Source organism: Leuresthes tenuis, unplaced genomic scaffold, assembly GCF_036924035.1.
Source record: "Leuresthes tenuis unplaced genomic scaffold, fLeuTen1.0.hap1 SCAF_20, whole genome shotgun sequence".
NCBI lineage: Eukaryota > Metazoa > Chordata > Actinopteri > Atheriniformes > Atherinopsidae > Leuresthes > Leuresthes tenuis.
This window is the reverse complement of record NW_027325374.1, coordinates 31,965,171-31,985,367: the sequence shown is the minus strand read 5'-3', so window position 1 is coordinate 31,985,367 and position 20,197 is coordinate 31,965,171. Positions and strand designations below refer to the sequence as shown.

At 39.1% G+C, this 20,197-nt stretch overlaps 2 protein-coding genes across 4 annotated transcripts in view; both read right to left on the bottom strand.

Annotated features, from left to right (window-relative positions):
• Positions 1-13,945, bottom strand: part of llgl2 (LLGL scribble cell polarity complex component 2) — a 42,652-nt gene extending 28,707 nt beyond the window's left edge. The window contains exons 1-11 of one of the 2 annotated variants that reach the window (XM_072373992.1): positions 13,864-13,939; positions 13,611-13,762; positions 5,844-5,967; positions 4,348-4,441; positions 3,396-3,477; positions 3,199-3,314; positions 2,700-2,858; positions 1,755-1,917; positions 1,524-1,659; positions 1,372-1,426; positions 1,022-1,176 (exon numbers count right to left, since the gene is read on the bottom strand). In XM_072373992.1, the coding sequence (XP_072230093.1) occupies positions 1,022-1,176; positions 1,372-1,426; positions 1,524-1,659; positions 1,755-1,917; positions 2,700-2,858; positions 3,199-3,314; positions 3,396-3,477; positions 4,348-4,441; positions 5,844-5,922 (1,039 nt within the window). In that variant the 5' untranslated portion in view covers positions 5,923-5,967; positions 13,611-13,762; positions 13,864-13,939. Of the gene's footprint in view, positions 1-1,021; positions 1,177-1,371; positions 1,427-1,523; positions 1,660-1,754; positions 1,918-2,699; positions 2,859-3,198; positions 3,315-3,395; positions 3,478-4,347; positions 4,442-5,843; positions 5,968-13,610 lie in introns of both variants that reach the window. The other variant, XM_072373993.1, reaches the window with a different exon arrangement.
• Positions 13,946-15,031: 1,086 nt separating this feature from the next.
• galk1 (galactokinase 1) overlaps positions 15,032-20,197 on the bottom strand; it is a 36,351-nt gene continuing 31,185 nt past the window's right edge. Inside the window, exon 8 of one of the 2 annotated variants that reach the window (XM_072373269.1) lies at positions 15,032-15,162. In XM_072373269.1, coding sequence (XP_072229370.1) covers positions 15,088-15,162 — 75 coding nt within the window. In that variant the 3' untranslated portion in view covers positions 15,032-15,087. The other variant, XM_072373268.1, reaches the window with a different exon arrangement.

The following is a 20,197-nucleotide window of genomic DNA, read 5'->3' as shown; positions in this document are numbered from 1 at the left end:
TGATGATTTCATGAGATTCTTTATCAATAAAATTGTTTCTATCAGAGAGAAGATTAATGGAATCCTTCCCACTATTATCACTAATGTATCATCAAGTGCAGCAGCTTTAGAAGTATCTTTAGGACCTGATTTGTATTTAGACGGCTTCTGCCCAGTTGATCTTTCTGAGCTAACAACAGCAATAGTCTCTTCTAAACCATCAACTTGTATTTTAGACCCAATCCCAACCAGACTGTTCAAGGAGGTTTTTCCCCTTAATTGACACTTCCATATTGGATTTGATCAATCGGTCTTTGTTGACAGGATATGTACCTCAGACTTTTAAGGTTGCTGTAATTAAACCTTCACTTAAAAAAACCTACTCTTGATTCAGAAGTGTTGGCTAATTATCGACCTATATCCAATCTCCCTTTTTTGTCTAAAGTTTTTGAAAAAATAGTTGCAGTTCAACTTTGTGATCATTTACATAGAAATAATCTCTTTGAAGAGTTTCAGTCAGGATTCAGAGTGCATCATAGCACAGAAACGGCACTGGTGAAAGTTACCAATGATCTCCTCTTAGCCTCTGATAGCGGACTTGTTTCTGCGCTTGTCCTGTTGGATCTCAGTGCTGCGTTTGATACGATCGATCACAGCATTCTGTTACAGAGACTTGAACATGTTATTGGGATTAAAGGAACTGCATTAGGCTGGTTTAAGTCATATTTATCTGATAGATTCCAGTTTGTTCTTGTAAAGGAAGACCCTTCCTCACACACCAGAGTAAGTCATGGAGCTCCTCAGTTTTCTGTGCTTGGACCAATTCTTTTTACTTCATACATGCTTCCATTAGGTAACATTATTAGACAGCATGGCATAAATGTCCATTATTATGCTGATGATACTCAGCTGTACTTATCTATGAAACCAGATGAAACCAATAGGTTGGTCAGACTATTTTGTCTGTTTAGATTTACAAGTTCCAAGCTAATCTATGTGTATCATGTCATATGCTGAGTGACTACTGATGTGCGTTGCCTGCCTGTATGCTGTGGTCCATCTCTGATGACAAAAAAATCAATGATCCTGGAGGTGAAGTCTAGAGCCACTTGGGTTTTACTGTGGTTCACTGTGATACAGTGTCTGTCCCCATAGCTGGCCCTGGGCATACCACCACTGAACAGCAGGAATGGAGGCCTACACAAATACACAAACGGGTTCAAGTTCAGTTCAGCTTGCTCCGAGTATAATGTGCAGCAAAGATTGAAATAACATGCTGGTAAAAGATTTTGAACAAGAAAAAACATCAGGACATTAGAATCACTCCCACTCAGGAGAGCCGAGTTAGAAGGAATCATAAAAAGTGTATTTGGTTGAATTAACGGAACTTACCCTTCTCTAGTAGGAAGCTGAATTATTTTAGAAATGGCCTTGCAAGGGAAATGTCCTGCAGAGATAAAAAAACAAATCCTCACAAGTCTCTGAAAAAACACATTTAATCTGTGGCAGTGGGCCTTCTGAAGTAGATGGCTTTTCCTCCTTACCATATGGAATGTCTGATTTCTCCTCCTCCTCCTCATTTACATCCTCAACTCCCACCATCCATCGACAGTAACTTCCATCACTGTGTGAACTGAGAATGTAGCTTCCATCTTCTGTCCACCACATGCTCTCCAATTGCTTTGGTTGTAAGGAATACATAGCAAATACACAAAGATTAGGCTGGTTGGAAGAACAATCTATACAAGCCTAAATATTTGTTAAATGATAATTACCTGTGTGGCAGGGATGTGCTGGATGGCACATTGTTTCTCTAAATCCCAGATTACCATGAGACCTCGTCCATAGCCAACAACAACCTGATTGGATTCAATTGGATTCTCCTGTAAGGCCTCTACGTGTTCCAGGTTCCTGCGACCGATGTAGTCATCTGGGACGCTGAAGTGAAGACAAAGGAAAAAAAGTGAAACAAAACAGAGACTCGAAACAAAAATCTGCAGGAGATTGAGAAGTGGTGTCACGCACTTTAGCTAGTACAATCAATACATAGTAACATTCTTTGTATTGAAATCGTTACATTATTAGAGGAACTAAGACACATTTCCACAAAAAAAAATAATAAATCATGAAAAAAAACATAACAGTAATGCTTTTATTATTAGTGTTTTTTCTGTTGAGTTTAATGTATTCTATGTACTTGTTGGCAGATGATTCCAATTATTAATGTTTAAGGATTAGCCCAAAACATCCAGCTGGCAGCTTTTATCAGTTCTGGGGCTTTTCATGTCTTAATGTAGAAAGATTTTTCCAACATTAGGACCTTATTCATATAAGATATATCTTATTTGAATGTTCAAATGTTAAGATACAGGTTGGACCGCAGATGAAACAACAGAGAATACCCTAAGGCTGTTGACTTGTAGTGCATTATTATCAGCAACAAACACTGTAAAATCAATGCTCATTTTGTGGTTCAGGACAGAGACTGCAACCTGATGCCATGTTCTACCCAGTACTGATATAGTCACTACAGCTGTTTGCCTTATGGCATAATGCAGTTTTATAAATGGAGGAAGGCCTTCCTAATTCCCTTCCAGGTGCCTGGCGCAACCTGTTCCTAAAAAGCACCAATCACAGTTATGCATCAACTCCAACAACCTAAAAGTAGATTCAAATCCAACTCCTTAGTCTGCCGAGCTGCCCATTTTGCAGTTACTCACCTGCTGGCGACTTGATCAAGGCTTATGTTCCTCTCTTCTAGCTCTCTGAATCCTGGGACTTCAACAATGAACACATGTCCTCCTTCGGTTCCCAACAGCAGCAGCTCCCCTGAGGAGTGAGCCAGCACTGCAGTCACTCTCGTCACACTTGGAGGGGCACTGAGGAGGACAAAAGGTGGGAGCTGACTTCACTTGTAGTGATTGGTGTAACGATAGGCAATTACTTTTTTGGGTGTGCAGTGTAAAAGATTAACTTTTATTTTTTTAAACCAATCATTTCAAGAATTATTCTGGGGTTAAAATTTAAAAAAAAAAAAAAAAAAAAATCCTTTCACTTATGATTCCAATCTCATGATAACTAGTTCAAAAGGAAACTATTATATTTTGGATGGAGAATTTTCTGAGGGGAAGAAAGAAAATTGGAACAATATTTCTGAGGTTAAAAGTCAAATGTCTGATATTCGAAAAGGGGAAAATCATAGCAGAAAAAGTATTTTACCCAGGTGGTCCCATAAGTGTGAAGCGTCCTATCTCCAGAAGCTCAGAAAGACCGTTGTGGCCTTTTAAAGTCCACATGTGCAGACTGTTGTCATCCAATAAAGTCACCAGCTCAACCTAAAGAAAAAGGTGACAATGAATGTGTAACGTTCATAACACGTTCTGGCAGACTGCAGTGCATTTGTCTTTTTACTGTACCTGGTGGGGCATGAAGTGCACCTGTGTTACAGCAGCATTCTCATCATGTAGACCCATGAATTCTACACCTGGAGCTCCATACCTGACAACTGGTTAGGGACATAGTTGACCAATGACAAACGTAGTCACACTTACAGGACACCAAATGCCTTTACCAAAAGTAGACGTAGAGGAAATAGAAAAAAGATTAAATATTCAACAACAGTTGATTTCTGTATTGAAGGTATTCAGTCAAATGACAAAAGTGAGCCATCTTCGTAAAACTTCTCCAGGACTCCTAATGTCATGTTGGCCTAAAGTCCACCAGCAGTACAATTATCAGTCTGCACATCAGCTTGAAATGGAACTAAATCTTCAGTGCTGGTAAAATCTATAAAAGCAAACCAGGTAAGGAGCTCGAGGATTGTTAAAGTGTGTCAAACCCTAACTTCTGACAAAAACAAACAAACAAAAAAAAACAAATAAAGGATCACATTATCAAATGATTTGTGTGCTGCCAAATAATAACAAAGATGGCTTTGTCCTTTGACCCAGAAAGAGGCATCCTGCACTTTGACTCAGAACATTCAAAGAGATTTTCCTTTATCTTAAGCCTCACCCTGTTTCATACAGGAACAATCTGTGAAATTGTTTGAATGGACTGGCCTAATGACAGAAGGTACCACCACTATCAAAACTACTGTCTTTGTTTTTTCAATGGTGTAATTGAACAGAGTGATTCCACCACACTGTCAAAGAGCATAATTGTGCAAAAAGCAATGGCGACACAGGCTCCAGTGTCTAACAATGCCAGGCTGCACTAAGCCATGGTGTGGGAAAATCTAGTGCCTGAACCAGACAAGGGTTTATCAGCATCGCAGTCATTCATTAGCATCATCTGCCTCAAGTTCTAACATGAAACTTAGATTCCTGCTTGGCAAAAAAATCCATGCATAACTCGAGCAAAAGATACAGTTTGATGGCACCAGAGCGGGTGCCAATCGCCAGCAGCTGCAGAGAGGGACTGTAGCCCAGAGCGCTGGGCTGGTGGGGGAATCCATGCTCCACTGTCTGCAGAGGAGAGTTAGAGGAGGGGAGACAGAGCTGTGACCACACAGAAAATGACAGGGGTGTACAGAGACAAGACACTGCAGCAGAGTTCAGTTGGACTCTTGTGATTTCAGTAATATCAGTGGTGGCATCAGGGCTTCTTATTATTACCAGTACTGTTCTTACCATTATTGAGGATAAAAATACTTCCAGAGAACACTGCCACATTTTTCTGATAGTGTGCACTCATTTAGGGAATCTTATCACATTTTAAGGCATACATATACCTGGTTTTACATAATGGATCTCAGTCACCGTAAAACTTTGTAAACATAAACATGCTTGACTTCTAGTTGGGCTGTAACTAAATCTGCACTGGCAAGTTGTGTCCCATTGGTCAAATTTGAGCTAAATATTCTCATTTTCAGGAGGGATGAATGGATCCCATCAGATTTCTCAGTTCTAACATATCATTATTTCCTATCTATACATATCTTCTTACCCCAACCCATAAAATACTTCATTTTTCATTCATTACCAATTTTCTCTCCCTTGATTAACCAGGAAAGTATGTAATCGCACCCGTTTGTGTAAAACATAAAAAAATGTCATTAAGGTTTGTAAGTTACCTCCTTTAGCAGAAAACAAATGGACAAATCACTAGACGACAATCCTTTGATGACCGGAGTGTCCGAGTTGTCATGTAAGCCTTTGCGGGAGCATTCAAGTAGATGGGAGCCGTTCTATTAAACACTTTGTAGGCTATGATCACTGACTTGAATATAATGCAGGCAGCTAAGAACAGAGGGGTGACGTGTGCTCTTTTAGGCTGATTTAAGACCAGATACGCCACCACCTTCTAGATCATCTGCAGAGGTTTCACAGCACAGGCTGGGAGACCAGTTAGGAGAGCGTTGCAGTCGTCAAGGTGGGAGATGACCATGGCCTGCACCAGGAGCTGGGTGGCATGTTGGGTTAGGTACGGCCTGATCTTTCTTATGTTTAGCAAAGCGAAGCAGCACGATCGAGCGATGGAGACAACATGATCTTTAAAGGTCAGTATGTACAAAAATAACATTTGTAGCATAACTAATAAACACAAAAAGCCTTTAAGATTTCATTTTCAGAAACACTTTTTCCAGACTCATAATTTAAATGAACATAATCAAAATTAAATATTTAGCACCTTACAAATGCACATACAATGTATTTTATTAACAAGCTGGGTTCCCACATGAGCATGTTCATTAGCCTGCTCATGTTCTGCATAAGCTGGTCATTCAGGTGAACTTCAATCTGTCAACACGTGCAAATTAAACTTTTTGCCGATATCGGTTTTACCTTGATCCTAATTTCAAGTCAAACATCACCTTAATTTCAAACACTACAACCTGTTATGATATATCTTAACTGTGTCACTTGCCTTGTTGAACTGGAAGAGCTCCTGTTTAAGCCGATCCCTGTGGGACTCGTGGCCATGTCGTCTAAACCTCTTCATCCTGTCTCAGCACCAGCGTGGAGCCTGCAGGCCCACTGATGCCCACTGTGAGGGGACACAGGGTAGAGGGGTGAGCTGTGTCTACACCAAAGTCTCAGCTACATTTGAGTAATTTCACACAAACTGCAAAAGGTATACTATCATGTTTATTAGGCCCAGCTGTTCATGCACAGAGTGTAACAGCTTGCTTTTATTTTACATTTTCAATGTTTTATAAATTATCTCTGCATTCTATGTATGTGAGGTAAAGAAATGCATGTATGTGTATGTATGCGTGTGTGTATGCACATACAGACATACATTCATGTACCTACTATATATGTAAAAGAGGGATGACAGTAACTTTTTCAACTAGCAGCACTGGTGCTCCTAAGGGAGCAAAGCTTATAATGCTATTTTAATTTTTTATATTTTGATGATATTATATGCTATTGATGATGAAATATTCACTTTGCAATCTTACATTGAGGAAAATAATTCTGAAATGACTCCACATTTTGCTCCTGCCTCTAAGGAGCCATTTCTTATATCCAATCATGCTACTGTTCTGTTTCCAATCAACCCAATTATTTGCAATACATTTCTGCAGTTGATTCCCAATATTAAAAGATAAGCTAATATTTTTCATTAAGTGTCTTCATTTCAACATCTGATTCATTTTCTATGTCCCAACTTTATTGAATTGGCATTGTATGCTATTGATAACACACACAGAATGTATTTTCCTCACATTCAATTCAGGTGTTCCATGGTCACAGGTATATGAATTCAAGCACCTCTGCATGCAGCCTGCTTCTACAAATATTTGTGAAAGAATGGGTCTCTCTCAGGAGCTCGATGAATTCCAGTGTGGTACCATGATAGGATGCCACCTGTGCAACAAGTCCAGTCGTGAAATTTCCTCTCTACTAAATATTCCACAGTCAGTGGTATTATAACAAAGTGGAAGTGATTGGGAACGACAGCAGCTCAGCCATGAAGTGGTCGGCCACGTAAAATGCAGGGTCAGCAGATGCTGGGGCACACAGTGCGCAGAGGTCGCCAACTTTCTGCAGAGTCAATTGCTACAGACCTCCAAACTTCACGTGGCCTTCAGATTAGCTCAAGAACAGTGCGTAGAGAGCTTCATGGAATGGTTTCCATGGCCGAGCTGCATCCAAGCCATACATCACCAGGTGCAATGCAAAGCGTCAGATGCAGTGGTGTAAAGCACGCCGCCACTGGACTCTAGAGCAGTGGAGACGCGTTCTCTGGAGTGACGCAACACGCTTTTCTATCTGCAAATCTGATGGAGGAGTCTGGGTTTGGTGGTTGCCAGGGGAACTGTACTTGTCTGACTGCGTTGTGCCAAGTGTAATTTTTGGTGGAGGGGGGGTTATGGTGTGGGGTTGTTTTTCAGGAGCTGGGCTTGGACCCTTAGTTCCAGTGGAACTCTGAATGCTTCAGCATACCAAGAGATTTAGGACTATTTCAGGCTCAAAACTTTGTGGAAACAGTTTGGGGATGGCCCCTTCCTGTTCCAACATGACTGCGCACCAGAGCACAAAGCAAGGTCCATAAAGACATGGATGAGCCAGTTTGGTGTGGAAGAACTCGCCTGCACCGAGTTCTGACCTCAACACCTTTGGGATGAATTAGAGCAGAGACTGCCAGCCAGGCCTTCTGTCCAACATCAGTGTCTGACCTCACAAATGCACTTCTGAAAGAAGCGTCAAAAATTCCCATAAACACACTCCTAAACCTTGTGGAAAGCTTGGCCAGAAGAGTTGAAGCTGTTATAGCTGGAAAGGGTGGGGCGAGGTCATATTAAAACCTATGGGTTAAGAATGGGATGTTGAGGCAGATGAACCTATGCTTTTGGCAATATAGTGTATAAAACAACTAAAAGTCAAATCAGGGGACATATGTCCCAAAAAGTTACATGTCCAGCAATCATTATTTAATGGTTACCATTTGGTATGATGCAACTAAACAACAAAATAAAAAAAATTTGTTAAAAATGGGGGAAAGAAAGTTCCCCACAGAGAATCCCACAGAGAAATTCTCAGATTTTACTGCCTCAGTAAAATTCATAGTTAACTTGTTGTGTTCTTCTCATTTAACCTTAATTCTAAATAATATTTCATAAAATGTGACTTACTTTTTACCACAGCAAAAACATATTTTTAAGTTCTAAGCTCTTCCCAATGTTGATTTTTTTCCCCAGGGATTTTACTCAGTAGAACAAGAGCAGCGAACATGCAAACAGGTAAAAGCAAATGAGAGTGAAAGTTCAGTCGTTCGTCACATTGTTTGATCTACAATGAGCTCATCTTTCCACGAGATAAGCTTACACCTTATATTTACATTTGATAGGAAATTCAACAGCCTTGTTGACTCTTCTACCAGTCACCTTCTGAACATTCGTCTCTGCTGAACGTCACTTTGATAGCTGAATGCCATTTGTTATCTTTTATGCCACTTTTAGTGAGGTCATCAAATTCCCAGGATATCTACCAAGTCATCAAACTTGAGAAGGGAGCCAACGGAGAGAGAAAAAAAGTGAAACATGTTTGAACAGAACAACTCAAAGCCACAGAGAAAGGTGACACAACCAGATGAGCTGCTGTATGGGATACATCTCTCAGAAACATTGCTCACATACAGCTTAAGAGCAAGAATGAGTAGCCAGGAAATTTCTGGCATCCAAAACATTTGAATCGTGTACTTATGCAATCACTAGGTACGCAAACCAGCAAAAAGGGTGTGATAAAAAAAATCGACGCCTTCCTGAGTGACATCTGGTGATGGTAGAAACGTTCACAGAAATATGTTAAGAGACCAAAAAATAAACTAAAACAAGAGGACTAACCTACTTTTTACTTGATATGATAAAGCAGCAAATGAAAGGGAGCATGTATGAGCTGACACCTCCCTCATCTTTAGCTGGACAATACTATTTTCAGATGAGATGATGGCAACAAGTACTGTAAAGTCAGCACTGATCGATGCCCTGCGAGTCATGGTGTGTCTGGTGTCTTCTCTTGTGAGGGTAGCCAGAGGGCGCATCTATGAATCCAGAAACAGAAACCATCTGGTGTGTGTCGATGAAATTAGAAAACAATAGTCATAAAGTATATATCCATAAAAATACAAACTTCTAGATTTCTTTATTCCTTTCTATATTCAGACAATACTGCTAATGGGAAACTGGTGGGAGGAGTCAGTCACTACAACCAACAGCAGCAAACAACACAGAGATGCTTCTTTTTTACAGTTCCCAACAACAGAAAGGAGATCTTATCAGTTTTGGGTGTGGCTGGTAGGAAATAATATCTCCCACCAACTCACTCCCTCCTTCCTGTAATCAAAACCAGGACACAGAGGAGAGAGGTAATCAGTCAAAAAAAAGAATACAATCAGCAATCTTTGCTAATGTTTCTGTATTTTTCTTCATTTTCTCAAGTTCAAAATATGTCAACGTGTTTCTGTTTCCCCACTAATTTTATAGTGTCCTGACTAAAGCACTCAGGATTCAGACGGTGGCAATCTAAAAATTCACAGTCAGAGGTCACTAAATTCTAGGCAACGCACATTCGACTGCAACAGATATATTTTATAAAAGAAAATGTAAAAATGAGGAATTTCTCTTTTTTACTTAAAAGAATTAACTTTGGACAGCGTCACTGATACTAAGCACTAGATTTAACAGATAAAATATAGTGGATTTTTGTTATTTAAAATATCCAGAATAGGTGAATCAATTCATCATGATAGCACACGCACACACAGAAATAATATAAACAAAGAATCTTGCCCTCACCTGAAGGCTGTTTCACAAAACCAAGGTAGCAGAATGAGCTGGGGTTTTCCAGTATTCCTTGATTCACTTTCACAAAAGCAGTAGCACATAAGTAAAGATGGGTATTTATTCTGCATTGCTAGCTTGCTCCAAACCAGTCAAACCATCAGGTTTAGCTTAATCCTAGAGTCTATGACTAGAATAAACATCTCCAAAGACCCTCCGACAGTATGCAGTTGAATTAGACGCTTCTAAGCTGGAAGAGAATCAACTATCAAAGCATAGAAGAGGGCTGGAGCTCAGTGATTCTTGAACAGATGCAAACAGACTAGCATTTCCACACTACTGTGTCTTCGTCACAGTCCTTATGAAGGACCACATATATGGGCTTCTTCAACCAAGTTTTTACTTTTCCTAAAAGTGGAAAGCAGTGAATTCAATGTTATTTAAAATCAGAGATTCAAACTTCTGATAAGGAAAAAAGATAAATGCCAGAATATATATATATTTTTTTTAAATATATTTTTATTGAATTAGGTGAACTATGCTAATGATGGATGCTAATGAGAATTTGCTGTTGATTCATTACTTTGAGGTAGAAAAGTACAGAGCTGTGATTTAAATTTGCTTGAAATTATTAAGTTCTTTCTACACTGTCATAAAAAAGTAACACTTCTCACTTCGGAATTTATGGTTAAATGCAGACCTTTATATGATAACGATATGTGTACCGATTTATCTTCAGCTTATGCAAAAATGTCATGTTTGTTTCTGTGCTTGTCCTGTTGGATCTCAGTGCTGCATTTGATACGATCGATCGCAGCATTCTGTTACAGAGACTTGAACATGTTATTGGGATTAAAGGAACTGCATTAGGCTGGTTTAAGTCATATTTATCTGATAGATTCCAGTTTGTTCTTGTAAATGAAGAATCTTCCTCACACATTGGAGTAAGTCATGGAGTTCCTCAAGGTTCTGTGCTTGGACCGATTCTTTTTACTTTATACATGCTTCCATTAGGTAACATTATCAGACAGCATGGCATGAATTTTCATTGTTATGCTGATGATACTCAGCTGTACTCATCTATGAAACCAGATGAAACCAATAGGTTGGTCAGACTACAAGCCTGTCTTAAAGACAGAAAGACCTGGATGGGAGGCAGAGCCTTCAGTTATCAGGCCCCTCTCTTGTGGAATAAGCTGCCAGTCAATGTCCTGGAAGCAGACACCCTTTCAACTTTTAAGATTAGGCTTAAAACTTTCCTTTCTGATAAAGCTTATAGTTAGGGATGGCTCAGATGATCCTGAAACATCCCATAGTTAAGCTGCTATAGGCTTAGACTGCTGGGGGACCTCATCTGTCACACCTTTCCTCACTTTGCTCTCTTTTTCCCCCTGTTTAATTTCTCAAATGACATTATGTACATTTGGCATTATTGTTGTCATTAACTTGTGTGTCTCTGTCTCAACAGGTATTCTTTGAATGGTGTTACGGTGTTTGTTGTGCCTTCTTTCCTGTCTTCTCAAATTCCAGCTGGTCGAGGCGGATGGCCACCCTTCCTGGTTCTGTCAGAGGTTTCTTCCTGTTAAAAGGGAGCCGTTTCTCTCCACAGTCGCCTCAGGCATGCTCAGGACGGGAGATTAGACCGAAGAGAAGTTTCAGTGCAAGCTGTTGGTTTTCTTTGCTAGGAAATAGTTTTTTTGAATTGGCTCTGTATGAATGAATTGGACGCATTTTTAATTTAATTAATTGGATTATGATTACAATGAATTGGACTCTAATTGGCTTGAACTGGACTGTATCACTGAAGTGCCTTGAGATGACAATTGTTGTAATTTGGTGCTCTATGAATAAAACTGAATTGCCCTGTCAAACGTAGCAGAAAGAGTAGCAGGCCTACTTTGTAGTAAATCCTAAACGTGTAAGTATGCCAAACAAGTATGCTTTGATGATCATGCCTTTGTATCAAGCCTTCTCAGCCAAATCATTATAGGTCACAATTTGTGCAACTGCGACGTGCTATATTTAAGGTAATATTTGGCTATTTGTAAAACCTGTATCTGTCTAGAATGACATAACCCTAAAAATGACAGCTTTGTGCCAGTGAGGGGTTGTCTTTGTTTTCTTCATTTTTCACTTTATGACCACAATGTAATGATATGAAGTATCAAGATGTAAAAGGTTCTGGGAGCTGATGAGTAACTGAAATTACAAATTTCTGTCTGACAATCGTGTCAAAAATATTTAAACTCATTACAAATATCCACTACATACAGGATATTTTCACCTGATTAAACTTGGGGAAAAAGTCAGTAAGCTACTCTGCCTGTTTGAAAGAGGGTTGGTAAAATCTTCCAAATTAAGGCTGCAATTATGCTTGTCAAGTTGAACAATTAAATATTGAAAGAACTAAAAGAGGAATCAAGCTAACTGTTAACAGCAGTAACCATAGAATGACAGTCTGAGCCAAGCTCTGTGATTAGACTTTATGAGCAAGGTACTCCTCCAGGACATCTCCTTAGCCATTGAAGGTTAATTAAATTAACATTACGTCTCCATCTCCAGGTCAATGTTTTAAAAAAAACATTGAAACACAAAACTGTTGCACATCTATCCTGTATATTCACATCATAGACAAGATAGCTCAGAAATTCCTGCTCTTGTTCAAGACTATTCTAAAGCAGGTGAAACCTCTTTGGCTTATCCTACATGTGGGAGGGCCAACTTATTTTGCCTCCATAATAGTTTCAGGTGGACTTTACAAAGCAGGTGGAACAGCACTAAGTCTACAAATCACAAAGGCTTTTTGTTTGGCTAGTGCTGGGCAGATGCAGGTGGAAATGCAAGCAGACAATCTCCAGCTGTAACTGCATATTCAGAACACTGCAGAACTCCTTTCTTTGCAACATTTAAATAATTCAATTATTTTTGCAGAGAAAAACAAGTTACATTTAATCACACACTTTAGTACTTCTGCTCAAGTTCCTATGAGCTGGCTTTAAGTCAACAGGCACAATGTGAGTACAGCTGTTAGCTTAGAATGCTGTCATCTTATAAGGAATATACCCCCCCCCCCCCCACACACACACACACACACACACACACACACACACACTCGCGCGCGCGCACACACACACACACACTAAAAACGAGACCGTTGAGTCAAAGGGCTTAATAACATACCTGCTGGGGAGACACACCTTGCAGAAGTTAGACGTTTCCGTAGTTATGCAACACTAGCTGGAACTACCTGGCTACACTCACAAGTTAACAAGAAACTTAAAGGTTTCTTCTGTTTGAATAAATCAAAGCAATTAGAACATCATGATACATTTCTATTCAAGGATAAAGCTGCATCCATTTCACGCAGGTGCGTGTTAACACTAAGTTTTATTTTCTTGGACGTAATTGTTAACAAGCTTTACTTGTAACAATCGAATACATTTGGCAGGGAAAGAAACACAAAGCACTATTAACTATTAAACTATTAATTACAAATTTTTTAAAACAGCTCGTTAAACGTAAATGAGTACTGTTAGACTACCTAATGCACGTTTAATTACTACTTGTTTTAACTTAATCATGTGGCTCAATTTTTGACATTGAATCGTGAATAAGAAATGGCCTTTTCAGTAAAAAAACAAAAAAAAACAACAAAAACAGTCTTATCAAAATACAAATAAACAAGAGATAATCAGCGCATGTTCAACCATTAAACTGTCTGATGTCTGGGTGGAATGTTTACAGGGTTAAAAATTAGCCAGCTAGCCACTGAACAATTGAAAAATGACATCTGGCTAAACAAGAAATTCTAGCTAGCTTCATCTGAAGTTTCTCTGGTAATGAACAGATTACAGGTGTCTGTAATAAAAGGGGTAGTTGGGTTGTTTGCCAAATAACTTACACGTAAACACCTGTGGGCAACAGCTCTGTGGAAACGTGCGGGCCCTCCTCCCAACCCACCTGATTCAAAACGGCCGTTGCTCAGCCGATGTCCACCGTTTACAGCCGCTGGATAAGACTCCACCTCAAACCAGTGCCCAGTGTTTCAGAGCTCTTTTCTCATACAAAGCCAAAGGAAAAGTGATCAGTATGCCCAGAATCAAGATGGCACCGTATCTGTCCCTGAAATATGACATAGGGGGACCAGTTTAAACCTAGGTTTGAAGCTTTTCCTTTCCCACCGCTGCGTTGGTTGTTTCAGTGTTTCCTGCTAGGCTAAATTGCACTGCTTTGCTAACTCCGCCCTAATGATGCATTCAAGTACTCTTTGTAAACTACCAGCTACTGAGCAATTCCTGTTTCCGTAAAAAGCAGTACCGTGTTTGCAAACCTGAGTATCCTGTGCCTCGATCATTGCATCTACATGATGCATGTTTGTGTGTATGAATGTTAGTATAAATATGCACACTCTGACTTGTCAGCAGTAAATATAGAATTTTCGACGGAAAATTCTATATTTACAAATACACATAAATTTGTAAAAAAAACAACACACTAGTTACAAATAGGAAATTTGTATTTGTGGACAGCAAAACACATGTGCAGCTCAAGGCGTATTTGTAGATCACCTTCTGTGCATTTGCATTTATTTTTTAGGCAAATTTAAGCCCATACATATCTTTTATAAGTCTGTGGTAGTGAGTGCAATCTACTTTGTAGCATCTGTTGGGTGAGCAGCATCAGAGCCAGAGACACGAAGAAACTGAACGAATTGAAAAAAGGAGCTTTGGAGCCCCTCAAGTTTATTGTGCCAAGAATGCTGCATGAGATGAATAAAATAGTGAACAATACTGCCCAGCCTCTACATAACATAGTGTTGAAACAACAGTGTGTTCAGTCAGAGGCTTCCTCATCTCCACTGCAACACAGAATGATACAGGTCATTTTTGGATTTCTAATTTAAAAAAATACTGCAACATCATAGTTTCTCTTTAGGATAGAGGAGAAAAAAAAACATTTTTATCAGATAAAATTACCTTAATTAAACCCCCCATACTCTTTGTTGTTTTAAGCCCTTCCTTAGCAATCCTTGCTTGGATCACTGCTGTCCTGCTGGGAAGGTGTGAATACAAAGATGAGCAGAGTTATTATCTTGTCCTGTCAATGGTCATGGTGATGTGGCAGATTAGTGTACATCTTTGTGCGTGTGTCATTACCAATGCCCCCCTGTCACATTACACAGAATGCAGATGTTATTTTTCTAGAAAATATTTGTTAAAAAATGATAAAGTATAAAAACAAATGTCACATTTGTCTTTTAAAATCTATTTTATTAGTATGACAAACAATCTGAAATTGTATTGTACGATTACAAATCATTAAAGTGAAAATACAATATAATAACATAATAGTTCATATGGCAGAGATGCTAAGAAAGGTCAGGGCAGTGTAAGAGCTCGTGCTCCCTCTGAAGGAGTTGTGATGTAGAAAGTTGGACTTCCACTGTATCGCTCCTGTTGAAAAGAAAAAAAGCATACACCATGAGTAGGTCAACCTACTTTGATCTCAACTAATGAATAAAAAAATCAATCCCTGAGATCTCTTACAGTTTAATATTCTACTCAATATTTAAGTGAATAATGAAGCGAAAATAAATTTCAATAGTTTCAGCCACTTATTCTCATCACAGAGCTCATGGTCCAATCCACTGGTTCTGATAAGGAAGTTCAGAGGGAGCATGAGGAAAGTGTTAGTTTTTTAACAAAAAATTTTTTTTTTCAGTCGAAACACATCTTTTCTTCCTCTAATCTTTCTTCACTACCATTTCCTCCAGACTGAAATACACACTCAGTGAGTCGTTCAAAGGACAAACATGCAAAGACAGTTTTCAAACTTTCATATAATACAGTGTTACGCTAATAGGAATCATATTTGTGTCATTTAAGCATAAAAAGAAAGAAAAAGTATAATCATCCAAACAACGTCGAAACAAATTTTCTTTCCATTTATGTCAGTGAAACAAAAACAGCCTTACTTCAAAAAGACCAAAACTATTCGTAATCCTGGAAGTAAACATAAGACAAAAAGTACCAGGCTAAATTTGTAGTTTTAATAGGATTATACATCTGTTCATTCAATGCCACAACTACACCTCTATCTAACTATAAGATTATATCTTCCTTAGAGAGTCAACATGTGGACTCCAGAATTGTGAATTGTCAGTTGACCTTTGTGTTGGATTGACAGAGCTTTTTTCCTTGTGGGAACAACAAATGCAATTTAAAGAAATTGTTTGAATCTTAATGAATAATTGCTAGACTATAAGCCACTAAGCTAAACATAAAGACTAAAAATAAGGAAACAGCTGTTCTGGCTCAACAATTTTCAAATATTTACTGAACATCGGTAAGTCACACAGTCAACTGATTGGAAGTAAGCTAAACCCTGATCTAGCCAAAAAACTAAACATCCCTGCCACAACTAGTGATGGGACTCAAAAACCGATTCTCGAAGAGTTTATAGGTTCTGCTAACGTCAGACGCATTTGCGCGATGACATCATGTGCACATTTTGTATTTTGTCTCAGATTGTTTCCGACAAGGCATCGAGGCAGAAGCGCTCCAAAGTTTGGTTATATTTCACCAAAAAGGACAATACTAGGGCCAGTTGCAACACGTGCAGAGCTTTGATCATATCAAAGGGGGGATATACCTCCAACATGCTGAAACATTTGACCACACAGCATGCAATTACTTTGCATGAACGTAAAGTCTTTGACGCGCTGCTAAGCAATGGCGGCGACTCTGGTGGGGGAGCTTGTGGCACAGCGTATTCCGTCTCTAAAGTCCCGGGTAACGCAGGGCTCTCAAGTCTCACGCATTGAGCGTGACAGTCACACTTTTGGGTCTTTTGTCACACACTCTCACCACACATTGTATTTCTCACGTTGACGGACTGTCACTCTTGCATGCATTCAAAACTTCAGAGTCCTGTTGTAATAATGTTAGCAACATACTGTATGAATCATTTCCATCTAATATTAACATTTAATTGACGAGGACTGCAAGAGTGAGGCAGAGTTAGATATATAGAGTTATATGTTGTACTATATTTGTACTATATAACTGGACGAGAATCGATAAGAGAACCGATAAGGAACTGAATCGATAAGCGATATAGATAATGGAACCAGAATTGCTAAATTATTAACAATTCCTATCCCTAGCCACAACCGTTACCTAATGTGATAGGGCTCACATGTGTGAGCGGGAATTGGTTGACAGGGTAATTACACAACAACAATAACAATCATAGCTAACTACACAGCTCAATAGACAGCTTACTAAGCAGCTAACAGCATGTAAATAAAGCTAACTGTACAGTCTGCTGTCTTTAACCTCTTGGAGCGATACCTTGTTGTTCAGCTTGACGCTTAGAGTTTTAACATTTAATTTAAAGATTTTTTTGTGCTAATTTCACTTGAACATAAAGTTTAATTGAATTGTACACCACAGAATTAGGCTTTTATTGGCATTTAACAGTGTTTCAACATTTTAGGAAACACAGCTGTAACACAGACACATACATTTATGAGAAAAAGGCAGTACACCCTCCCTCAATTCTAAGGTTTTAAGTATAAAGACAAAATAAGAACTTTTTTAAAAAAAGATGATCTTTACTAGCTCTTAAAAGTGGGTAAATACAACCAAAGATTATCCATACCACATGACATATCCCATTGTGTCGTAATTTATCCAACAAAAATATAGAAAAAAAACTAAATGTAGGAACAGCGTAAAGTTATTATTTAAACTGTGCTCATATGCTTTCACACATGACAAAATGGGAAAATAATGAAGAAACTAATCAGAAATATTACTTAGTGTTCAAAATATAAGCAAAAGCAATTTCTACTTGAGAGCTGCCAACAGCTGCTGTTAGGATGTGGAGATAAATGTTGAATTACCAGGACAGAATATGCAGAAAATGTGTCACACATACAGCTTGTGAAAGACCTAAGAACATTGCTGTTTCTCCAGCAATTCTGTCACTCCACTGTAACACTACTCATCATTTCTGCCAAGCCACAACAAAACAAAACAAAACATTTAATTCCATATATATTCCATTTCAGAAAAGGTCTAAGTTAATGTAAATATTACATATTACATACATAAATAAAATGTGCTCAATGAACTCTCAGAGTGGAGGCCAACAGTCTCCAGCTCATCATCTGCATGTAACCTTCAACATGACTTATAATACACTTTATTTGACAAATTACATAATGGTAAACTAAGGGTTATCAGTTGCAACTAGGAAGAACCTTCCATCATTCCTCAAATAGTCATGTTCTGCTTCAGTTTCACCTAGAGCTTAGCCCTTAACAAGTCGAAGGGAGGTGCAGTTAAGAATTTCTGCAGTATCAGGAGTAACCAGCTCAACCTTGAATCCCTCAGCCAGAGACACCTTCAGCAGCTCCTCCACAAAGGTCTGCATGTTTGTGATTTCACAGGGGCCCTGATGCATGTTTATGGTGTCATTTGACCGTGCAGCCTCAGGGTTAATGACAAACAGCCCTCGGTAGTGCTGCTTGTCATACTGGTCCTGCGGAAGTTCATCAGGTCTTGGCACCCACTCCAGTTTCAGCCTGCTCTGTCCCAGGTTGCATGGCTGAGGGCTAGTTAGACCCTGGGATGTCCTGTAGGAGAAGCGCTCACAAAGCAGAGCTAGAAAAGCCCCCCAAGTACAAAAAAGGTCGACTGTGAAGGCTCGAACAGAGCATGTGCAGAGCTCATAGTTTTCTGGGCCATGGCGCAAGTTAAAATGAAGAACACGGACCTAGAACGAGAGGGGAGAATATGCTGACTACACATTCTCCAGAGTGTACACAAACAAAAAACTGTCTCTTCTGTGTTTTTAGATTGCTCAAATGGGGGCACAAATACAACCAAATTCTGTATGTAGACTAAACACTTGTTCTGACAGTTTGGAAGTGCAAATGATTTTCATATTTTGAATCTGCTAATAGGAAATTTCCACTGAACTTAATGTGATGATGATAACAAAATATTCTTCTTCTCAATCCAATCTCAATGTCAGTGCAAACTGAGCCCTTTTTTGTCTCAAGATCATGACCAGAATAAATTGTTAGGACACTACTCCTTCTCTTATTATAGTAAAGAAACTGTACACAATTTATTCCAGGATTATACCCGTGAGATCCATCTGAAAGCCGCAGCTACCAAATCAACAAAAGAAAGGTTCACACTACAAGATTTAAAAGCTGATGGTCATGTTGCAAATAAAAACGTTGGAGACTGCAGATGAATGGCACAGATCTGATACTAATCTGGTCTTGATCAGCAATCATCAACCACATTGGCTGAATACTTCAGAGATGTAATCTAAGAGGTTTGCAGACATGTCCCGATCTTGATCCAAATATCAAGGCTGCTTGATATTCCGATCAGTCGGCTGAGGAGGAGCTGGTCAGTGCACAAGAGATGGGGGTCTAAGGGAAAACCAGGAAAAGGAAAATTTCTGCAGACCTAACCCTCTCCCAGCCATACAGTATAGCAACACCACTCCTGTAATGAGCAGGCCTCCGCAGAGGGACAGCACTGAGCCTTGCTTCTGAGCTCTAAACTCTTCAGATACCAGCTAAACACCAACATGTTAACTAGCTTGGCAGCTAAACAACTTACTAGTTTACAAATAACTGACAATTATTGCACCTGTTAACCAGTGAAAGCCGCAAATTGTCACGGGTAACACTAGTATCCCTAGTGTAACTAGTGCAAATTTTTGTAACGTTATTAACTAACTAGTAAAAACATCTTTTGACGTTACACTAGTGAGGCCCAAGACTAGGAACTGGTTCTCAATTCCCATCCCTTCCCAAGACCCTACTAGTTAGACTTTTTGTCTTCACTAATGTAAATAGAGAAATCTAAAACATTTACGAACTGAACTAGTGGGAGATGAGATTATCATTTACTTGGTAACTTGTAGGACTTTTTGTTCAACTAGTTGGACAGCATGTCTAATAGCATAACCACATATCCAACTAGTGCTGACACAGTGCGAACTAGTGAAGGAAAGTAATGGAATAAATGCTCAAACGGCTTTCCATATTCACATGTTCTTTGACCATGCCTTGATTGATCAGAGCTCTTTTGGCAGGAGGAGGAGAGCTCAGTCTATATTAGGCAGGATGTCATAACGTTAAGGTTGATTGGTGTAGGGATCTTTTAAGGATCTCAGTTTTTCTCTTTATATCCACTGAAGAACCAGGGTCTTAAAAATGTGAAGGGGAACAGGCAGTGAATGTACAAAGCAATTGCCTGAAGTTTGTGCTTTATTATCCATAGGTGCCCTGAGAAATTGTATGCATCAAAGGTATAACTATTTATACCTTTGATGCATGAGCAGAATCATTTGCTAAATCTTTGCAATAGTTTGCAGTTGTTGAGGGAGTTCAAACTCACAATGTGTTAATGGGGGTGCTGAGAAATGTCTTGGACATTAGTTCTTAGGAAACTGAAA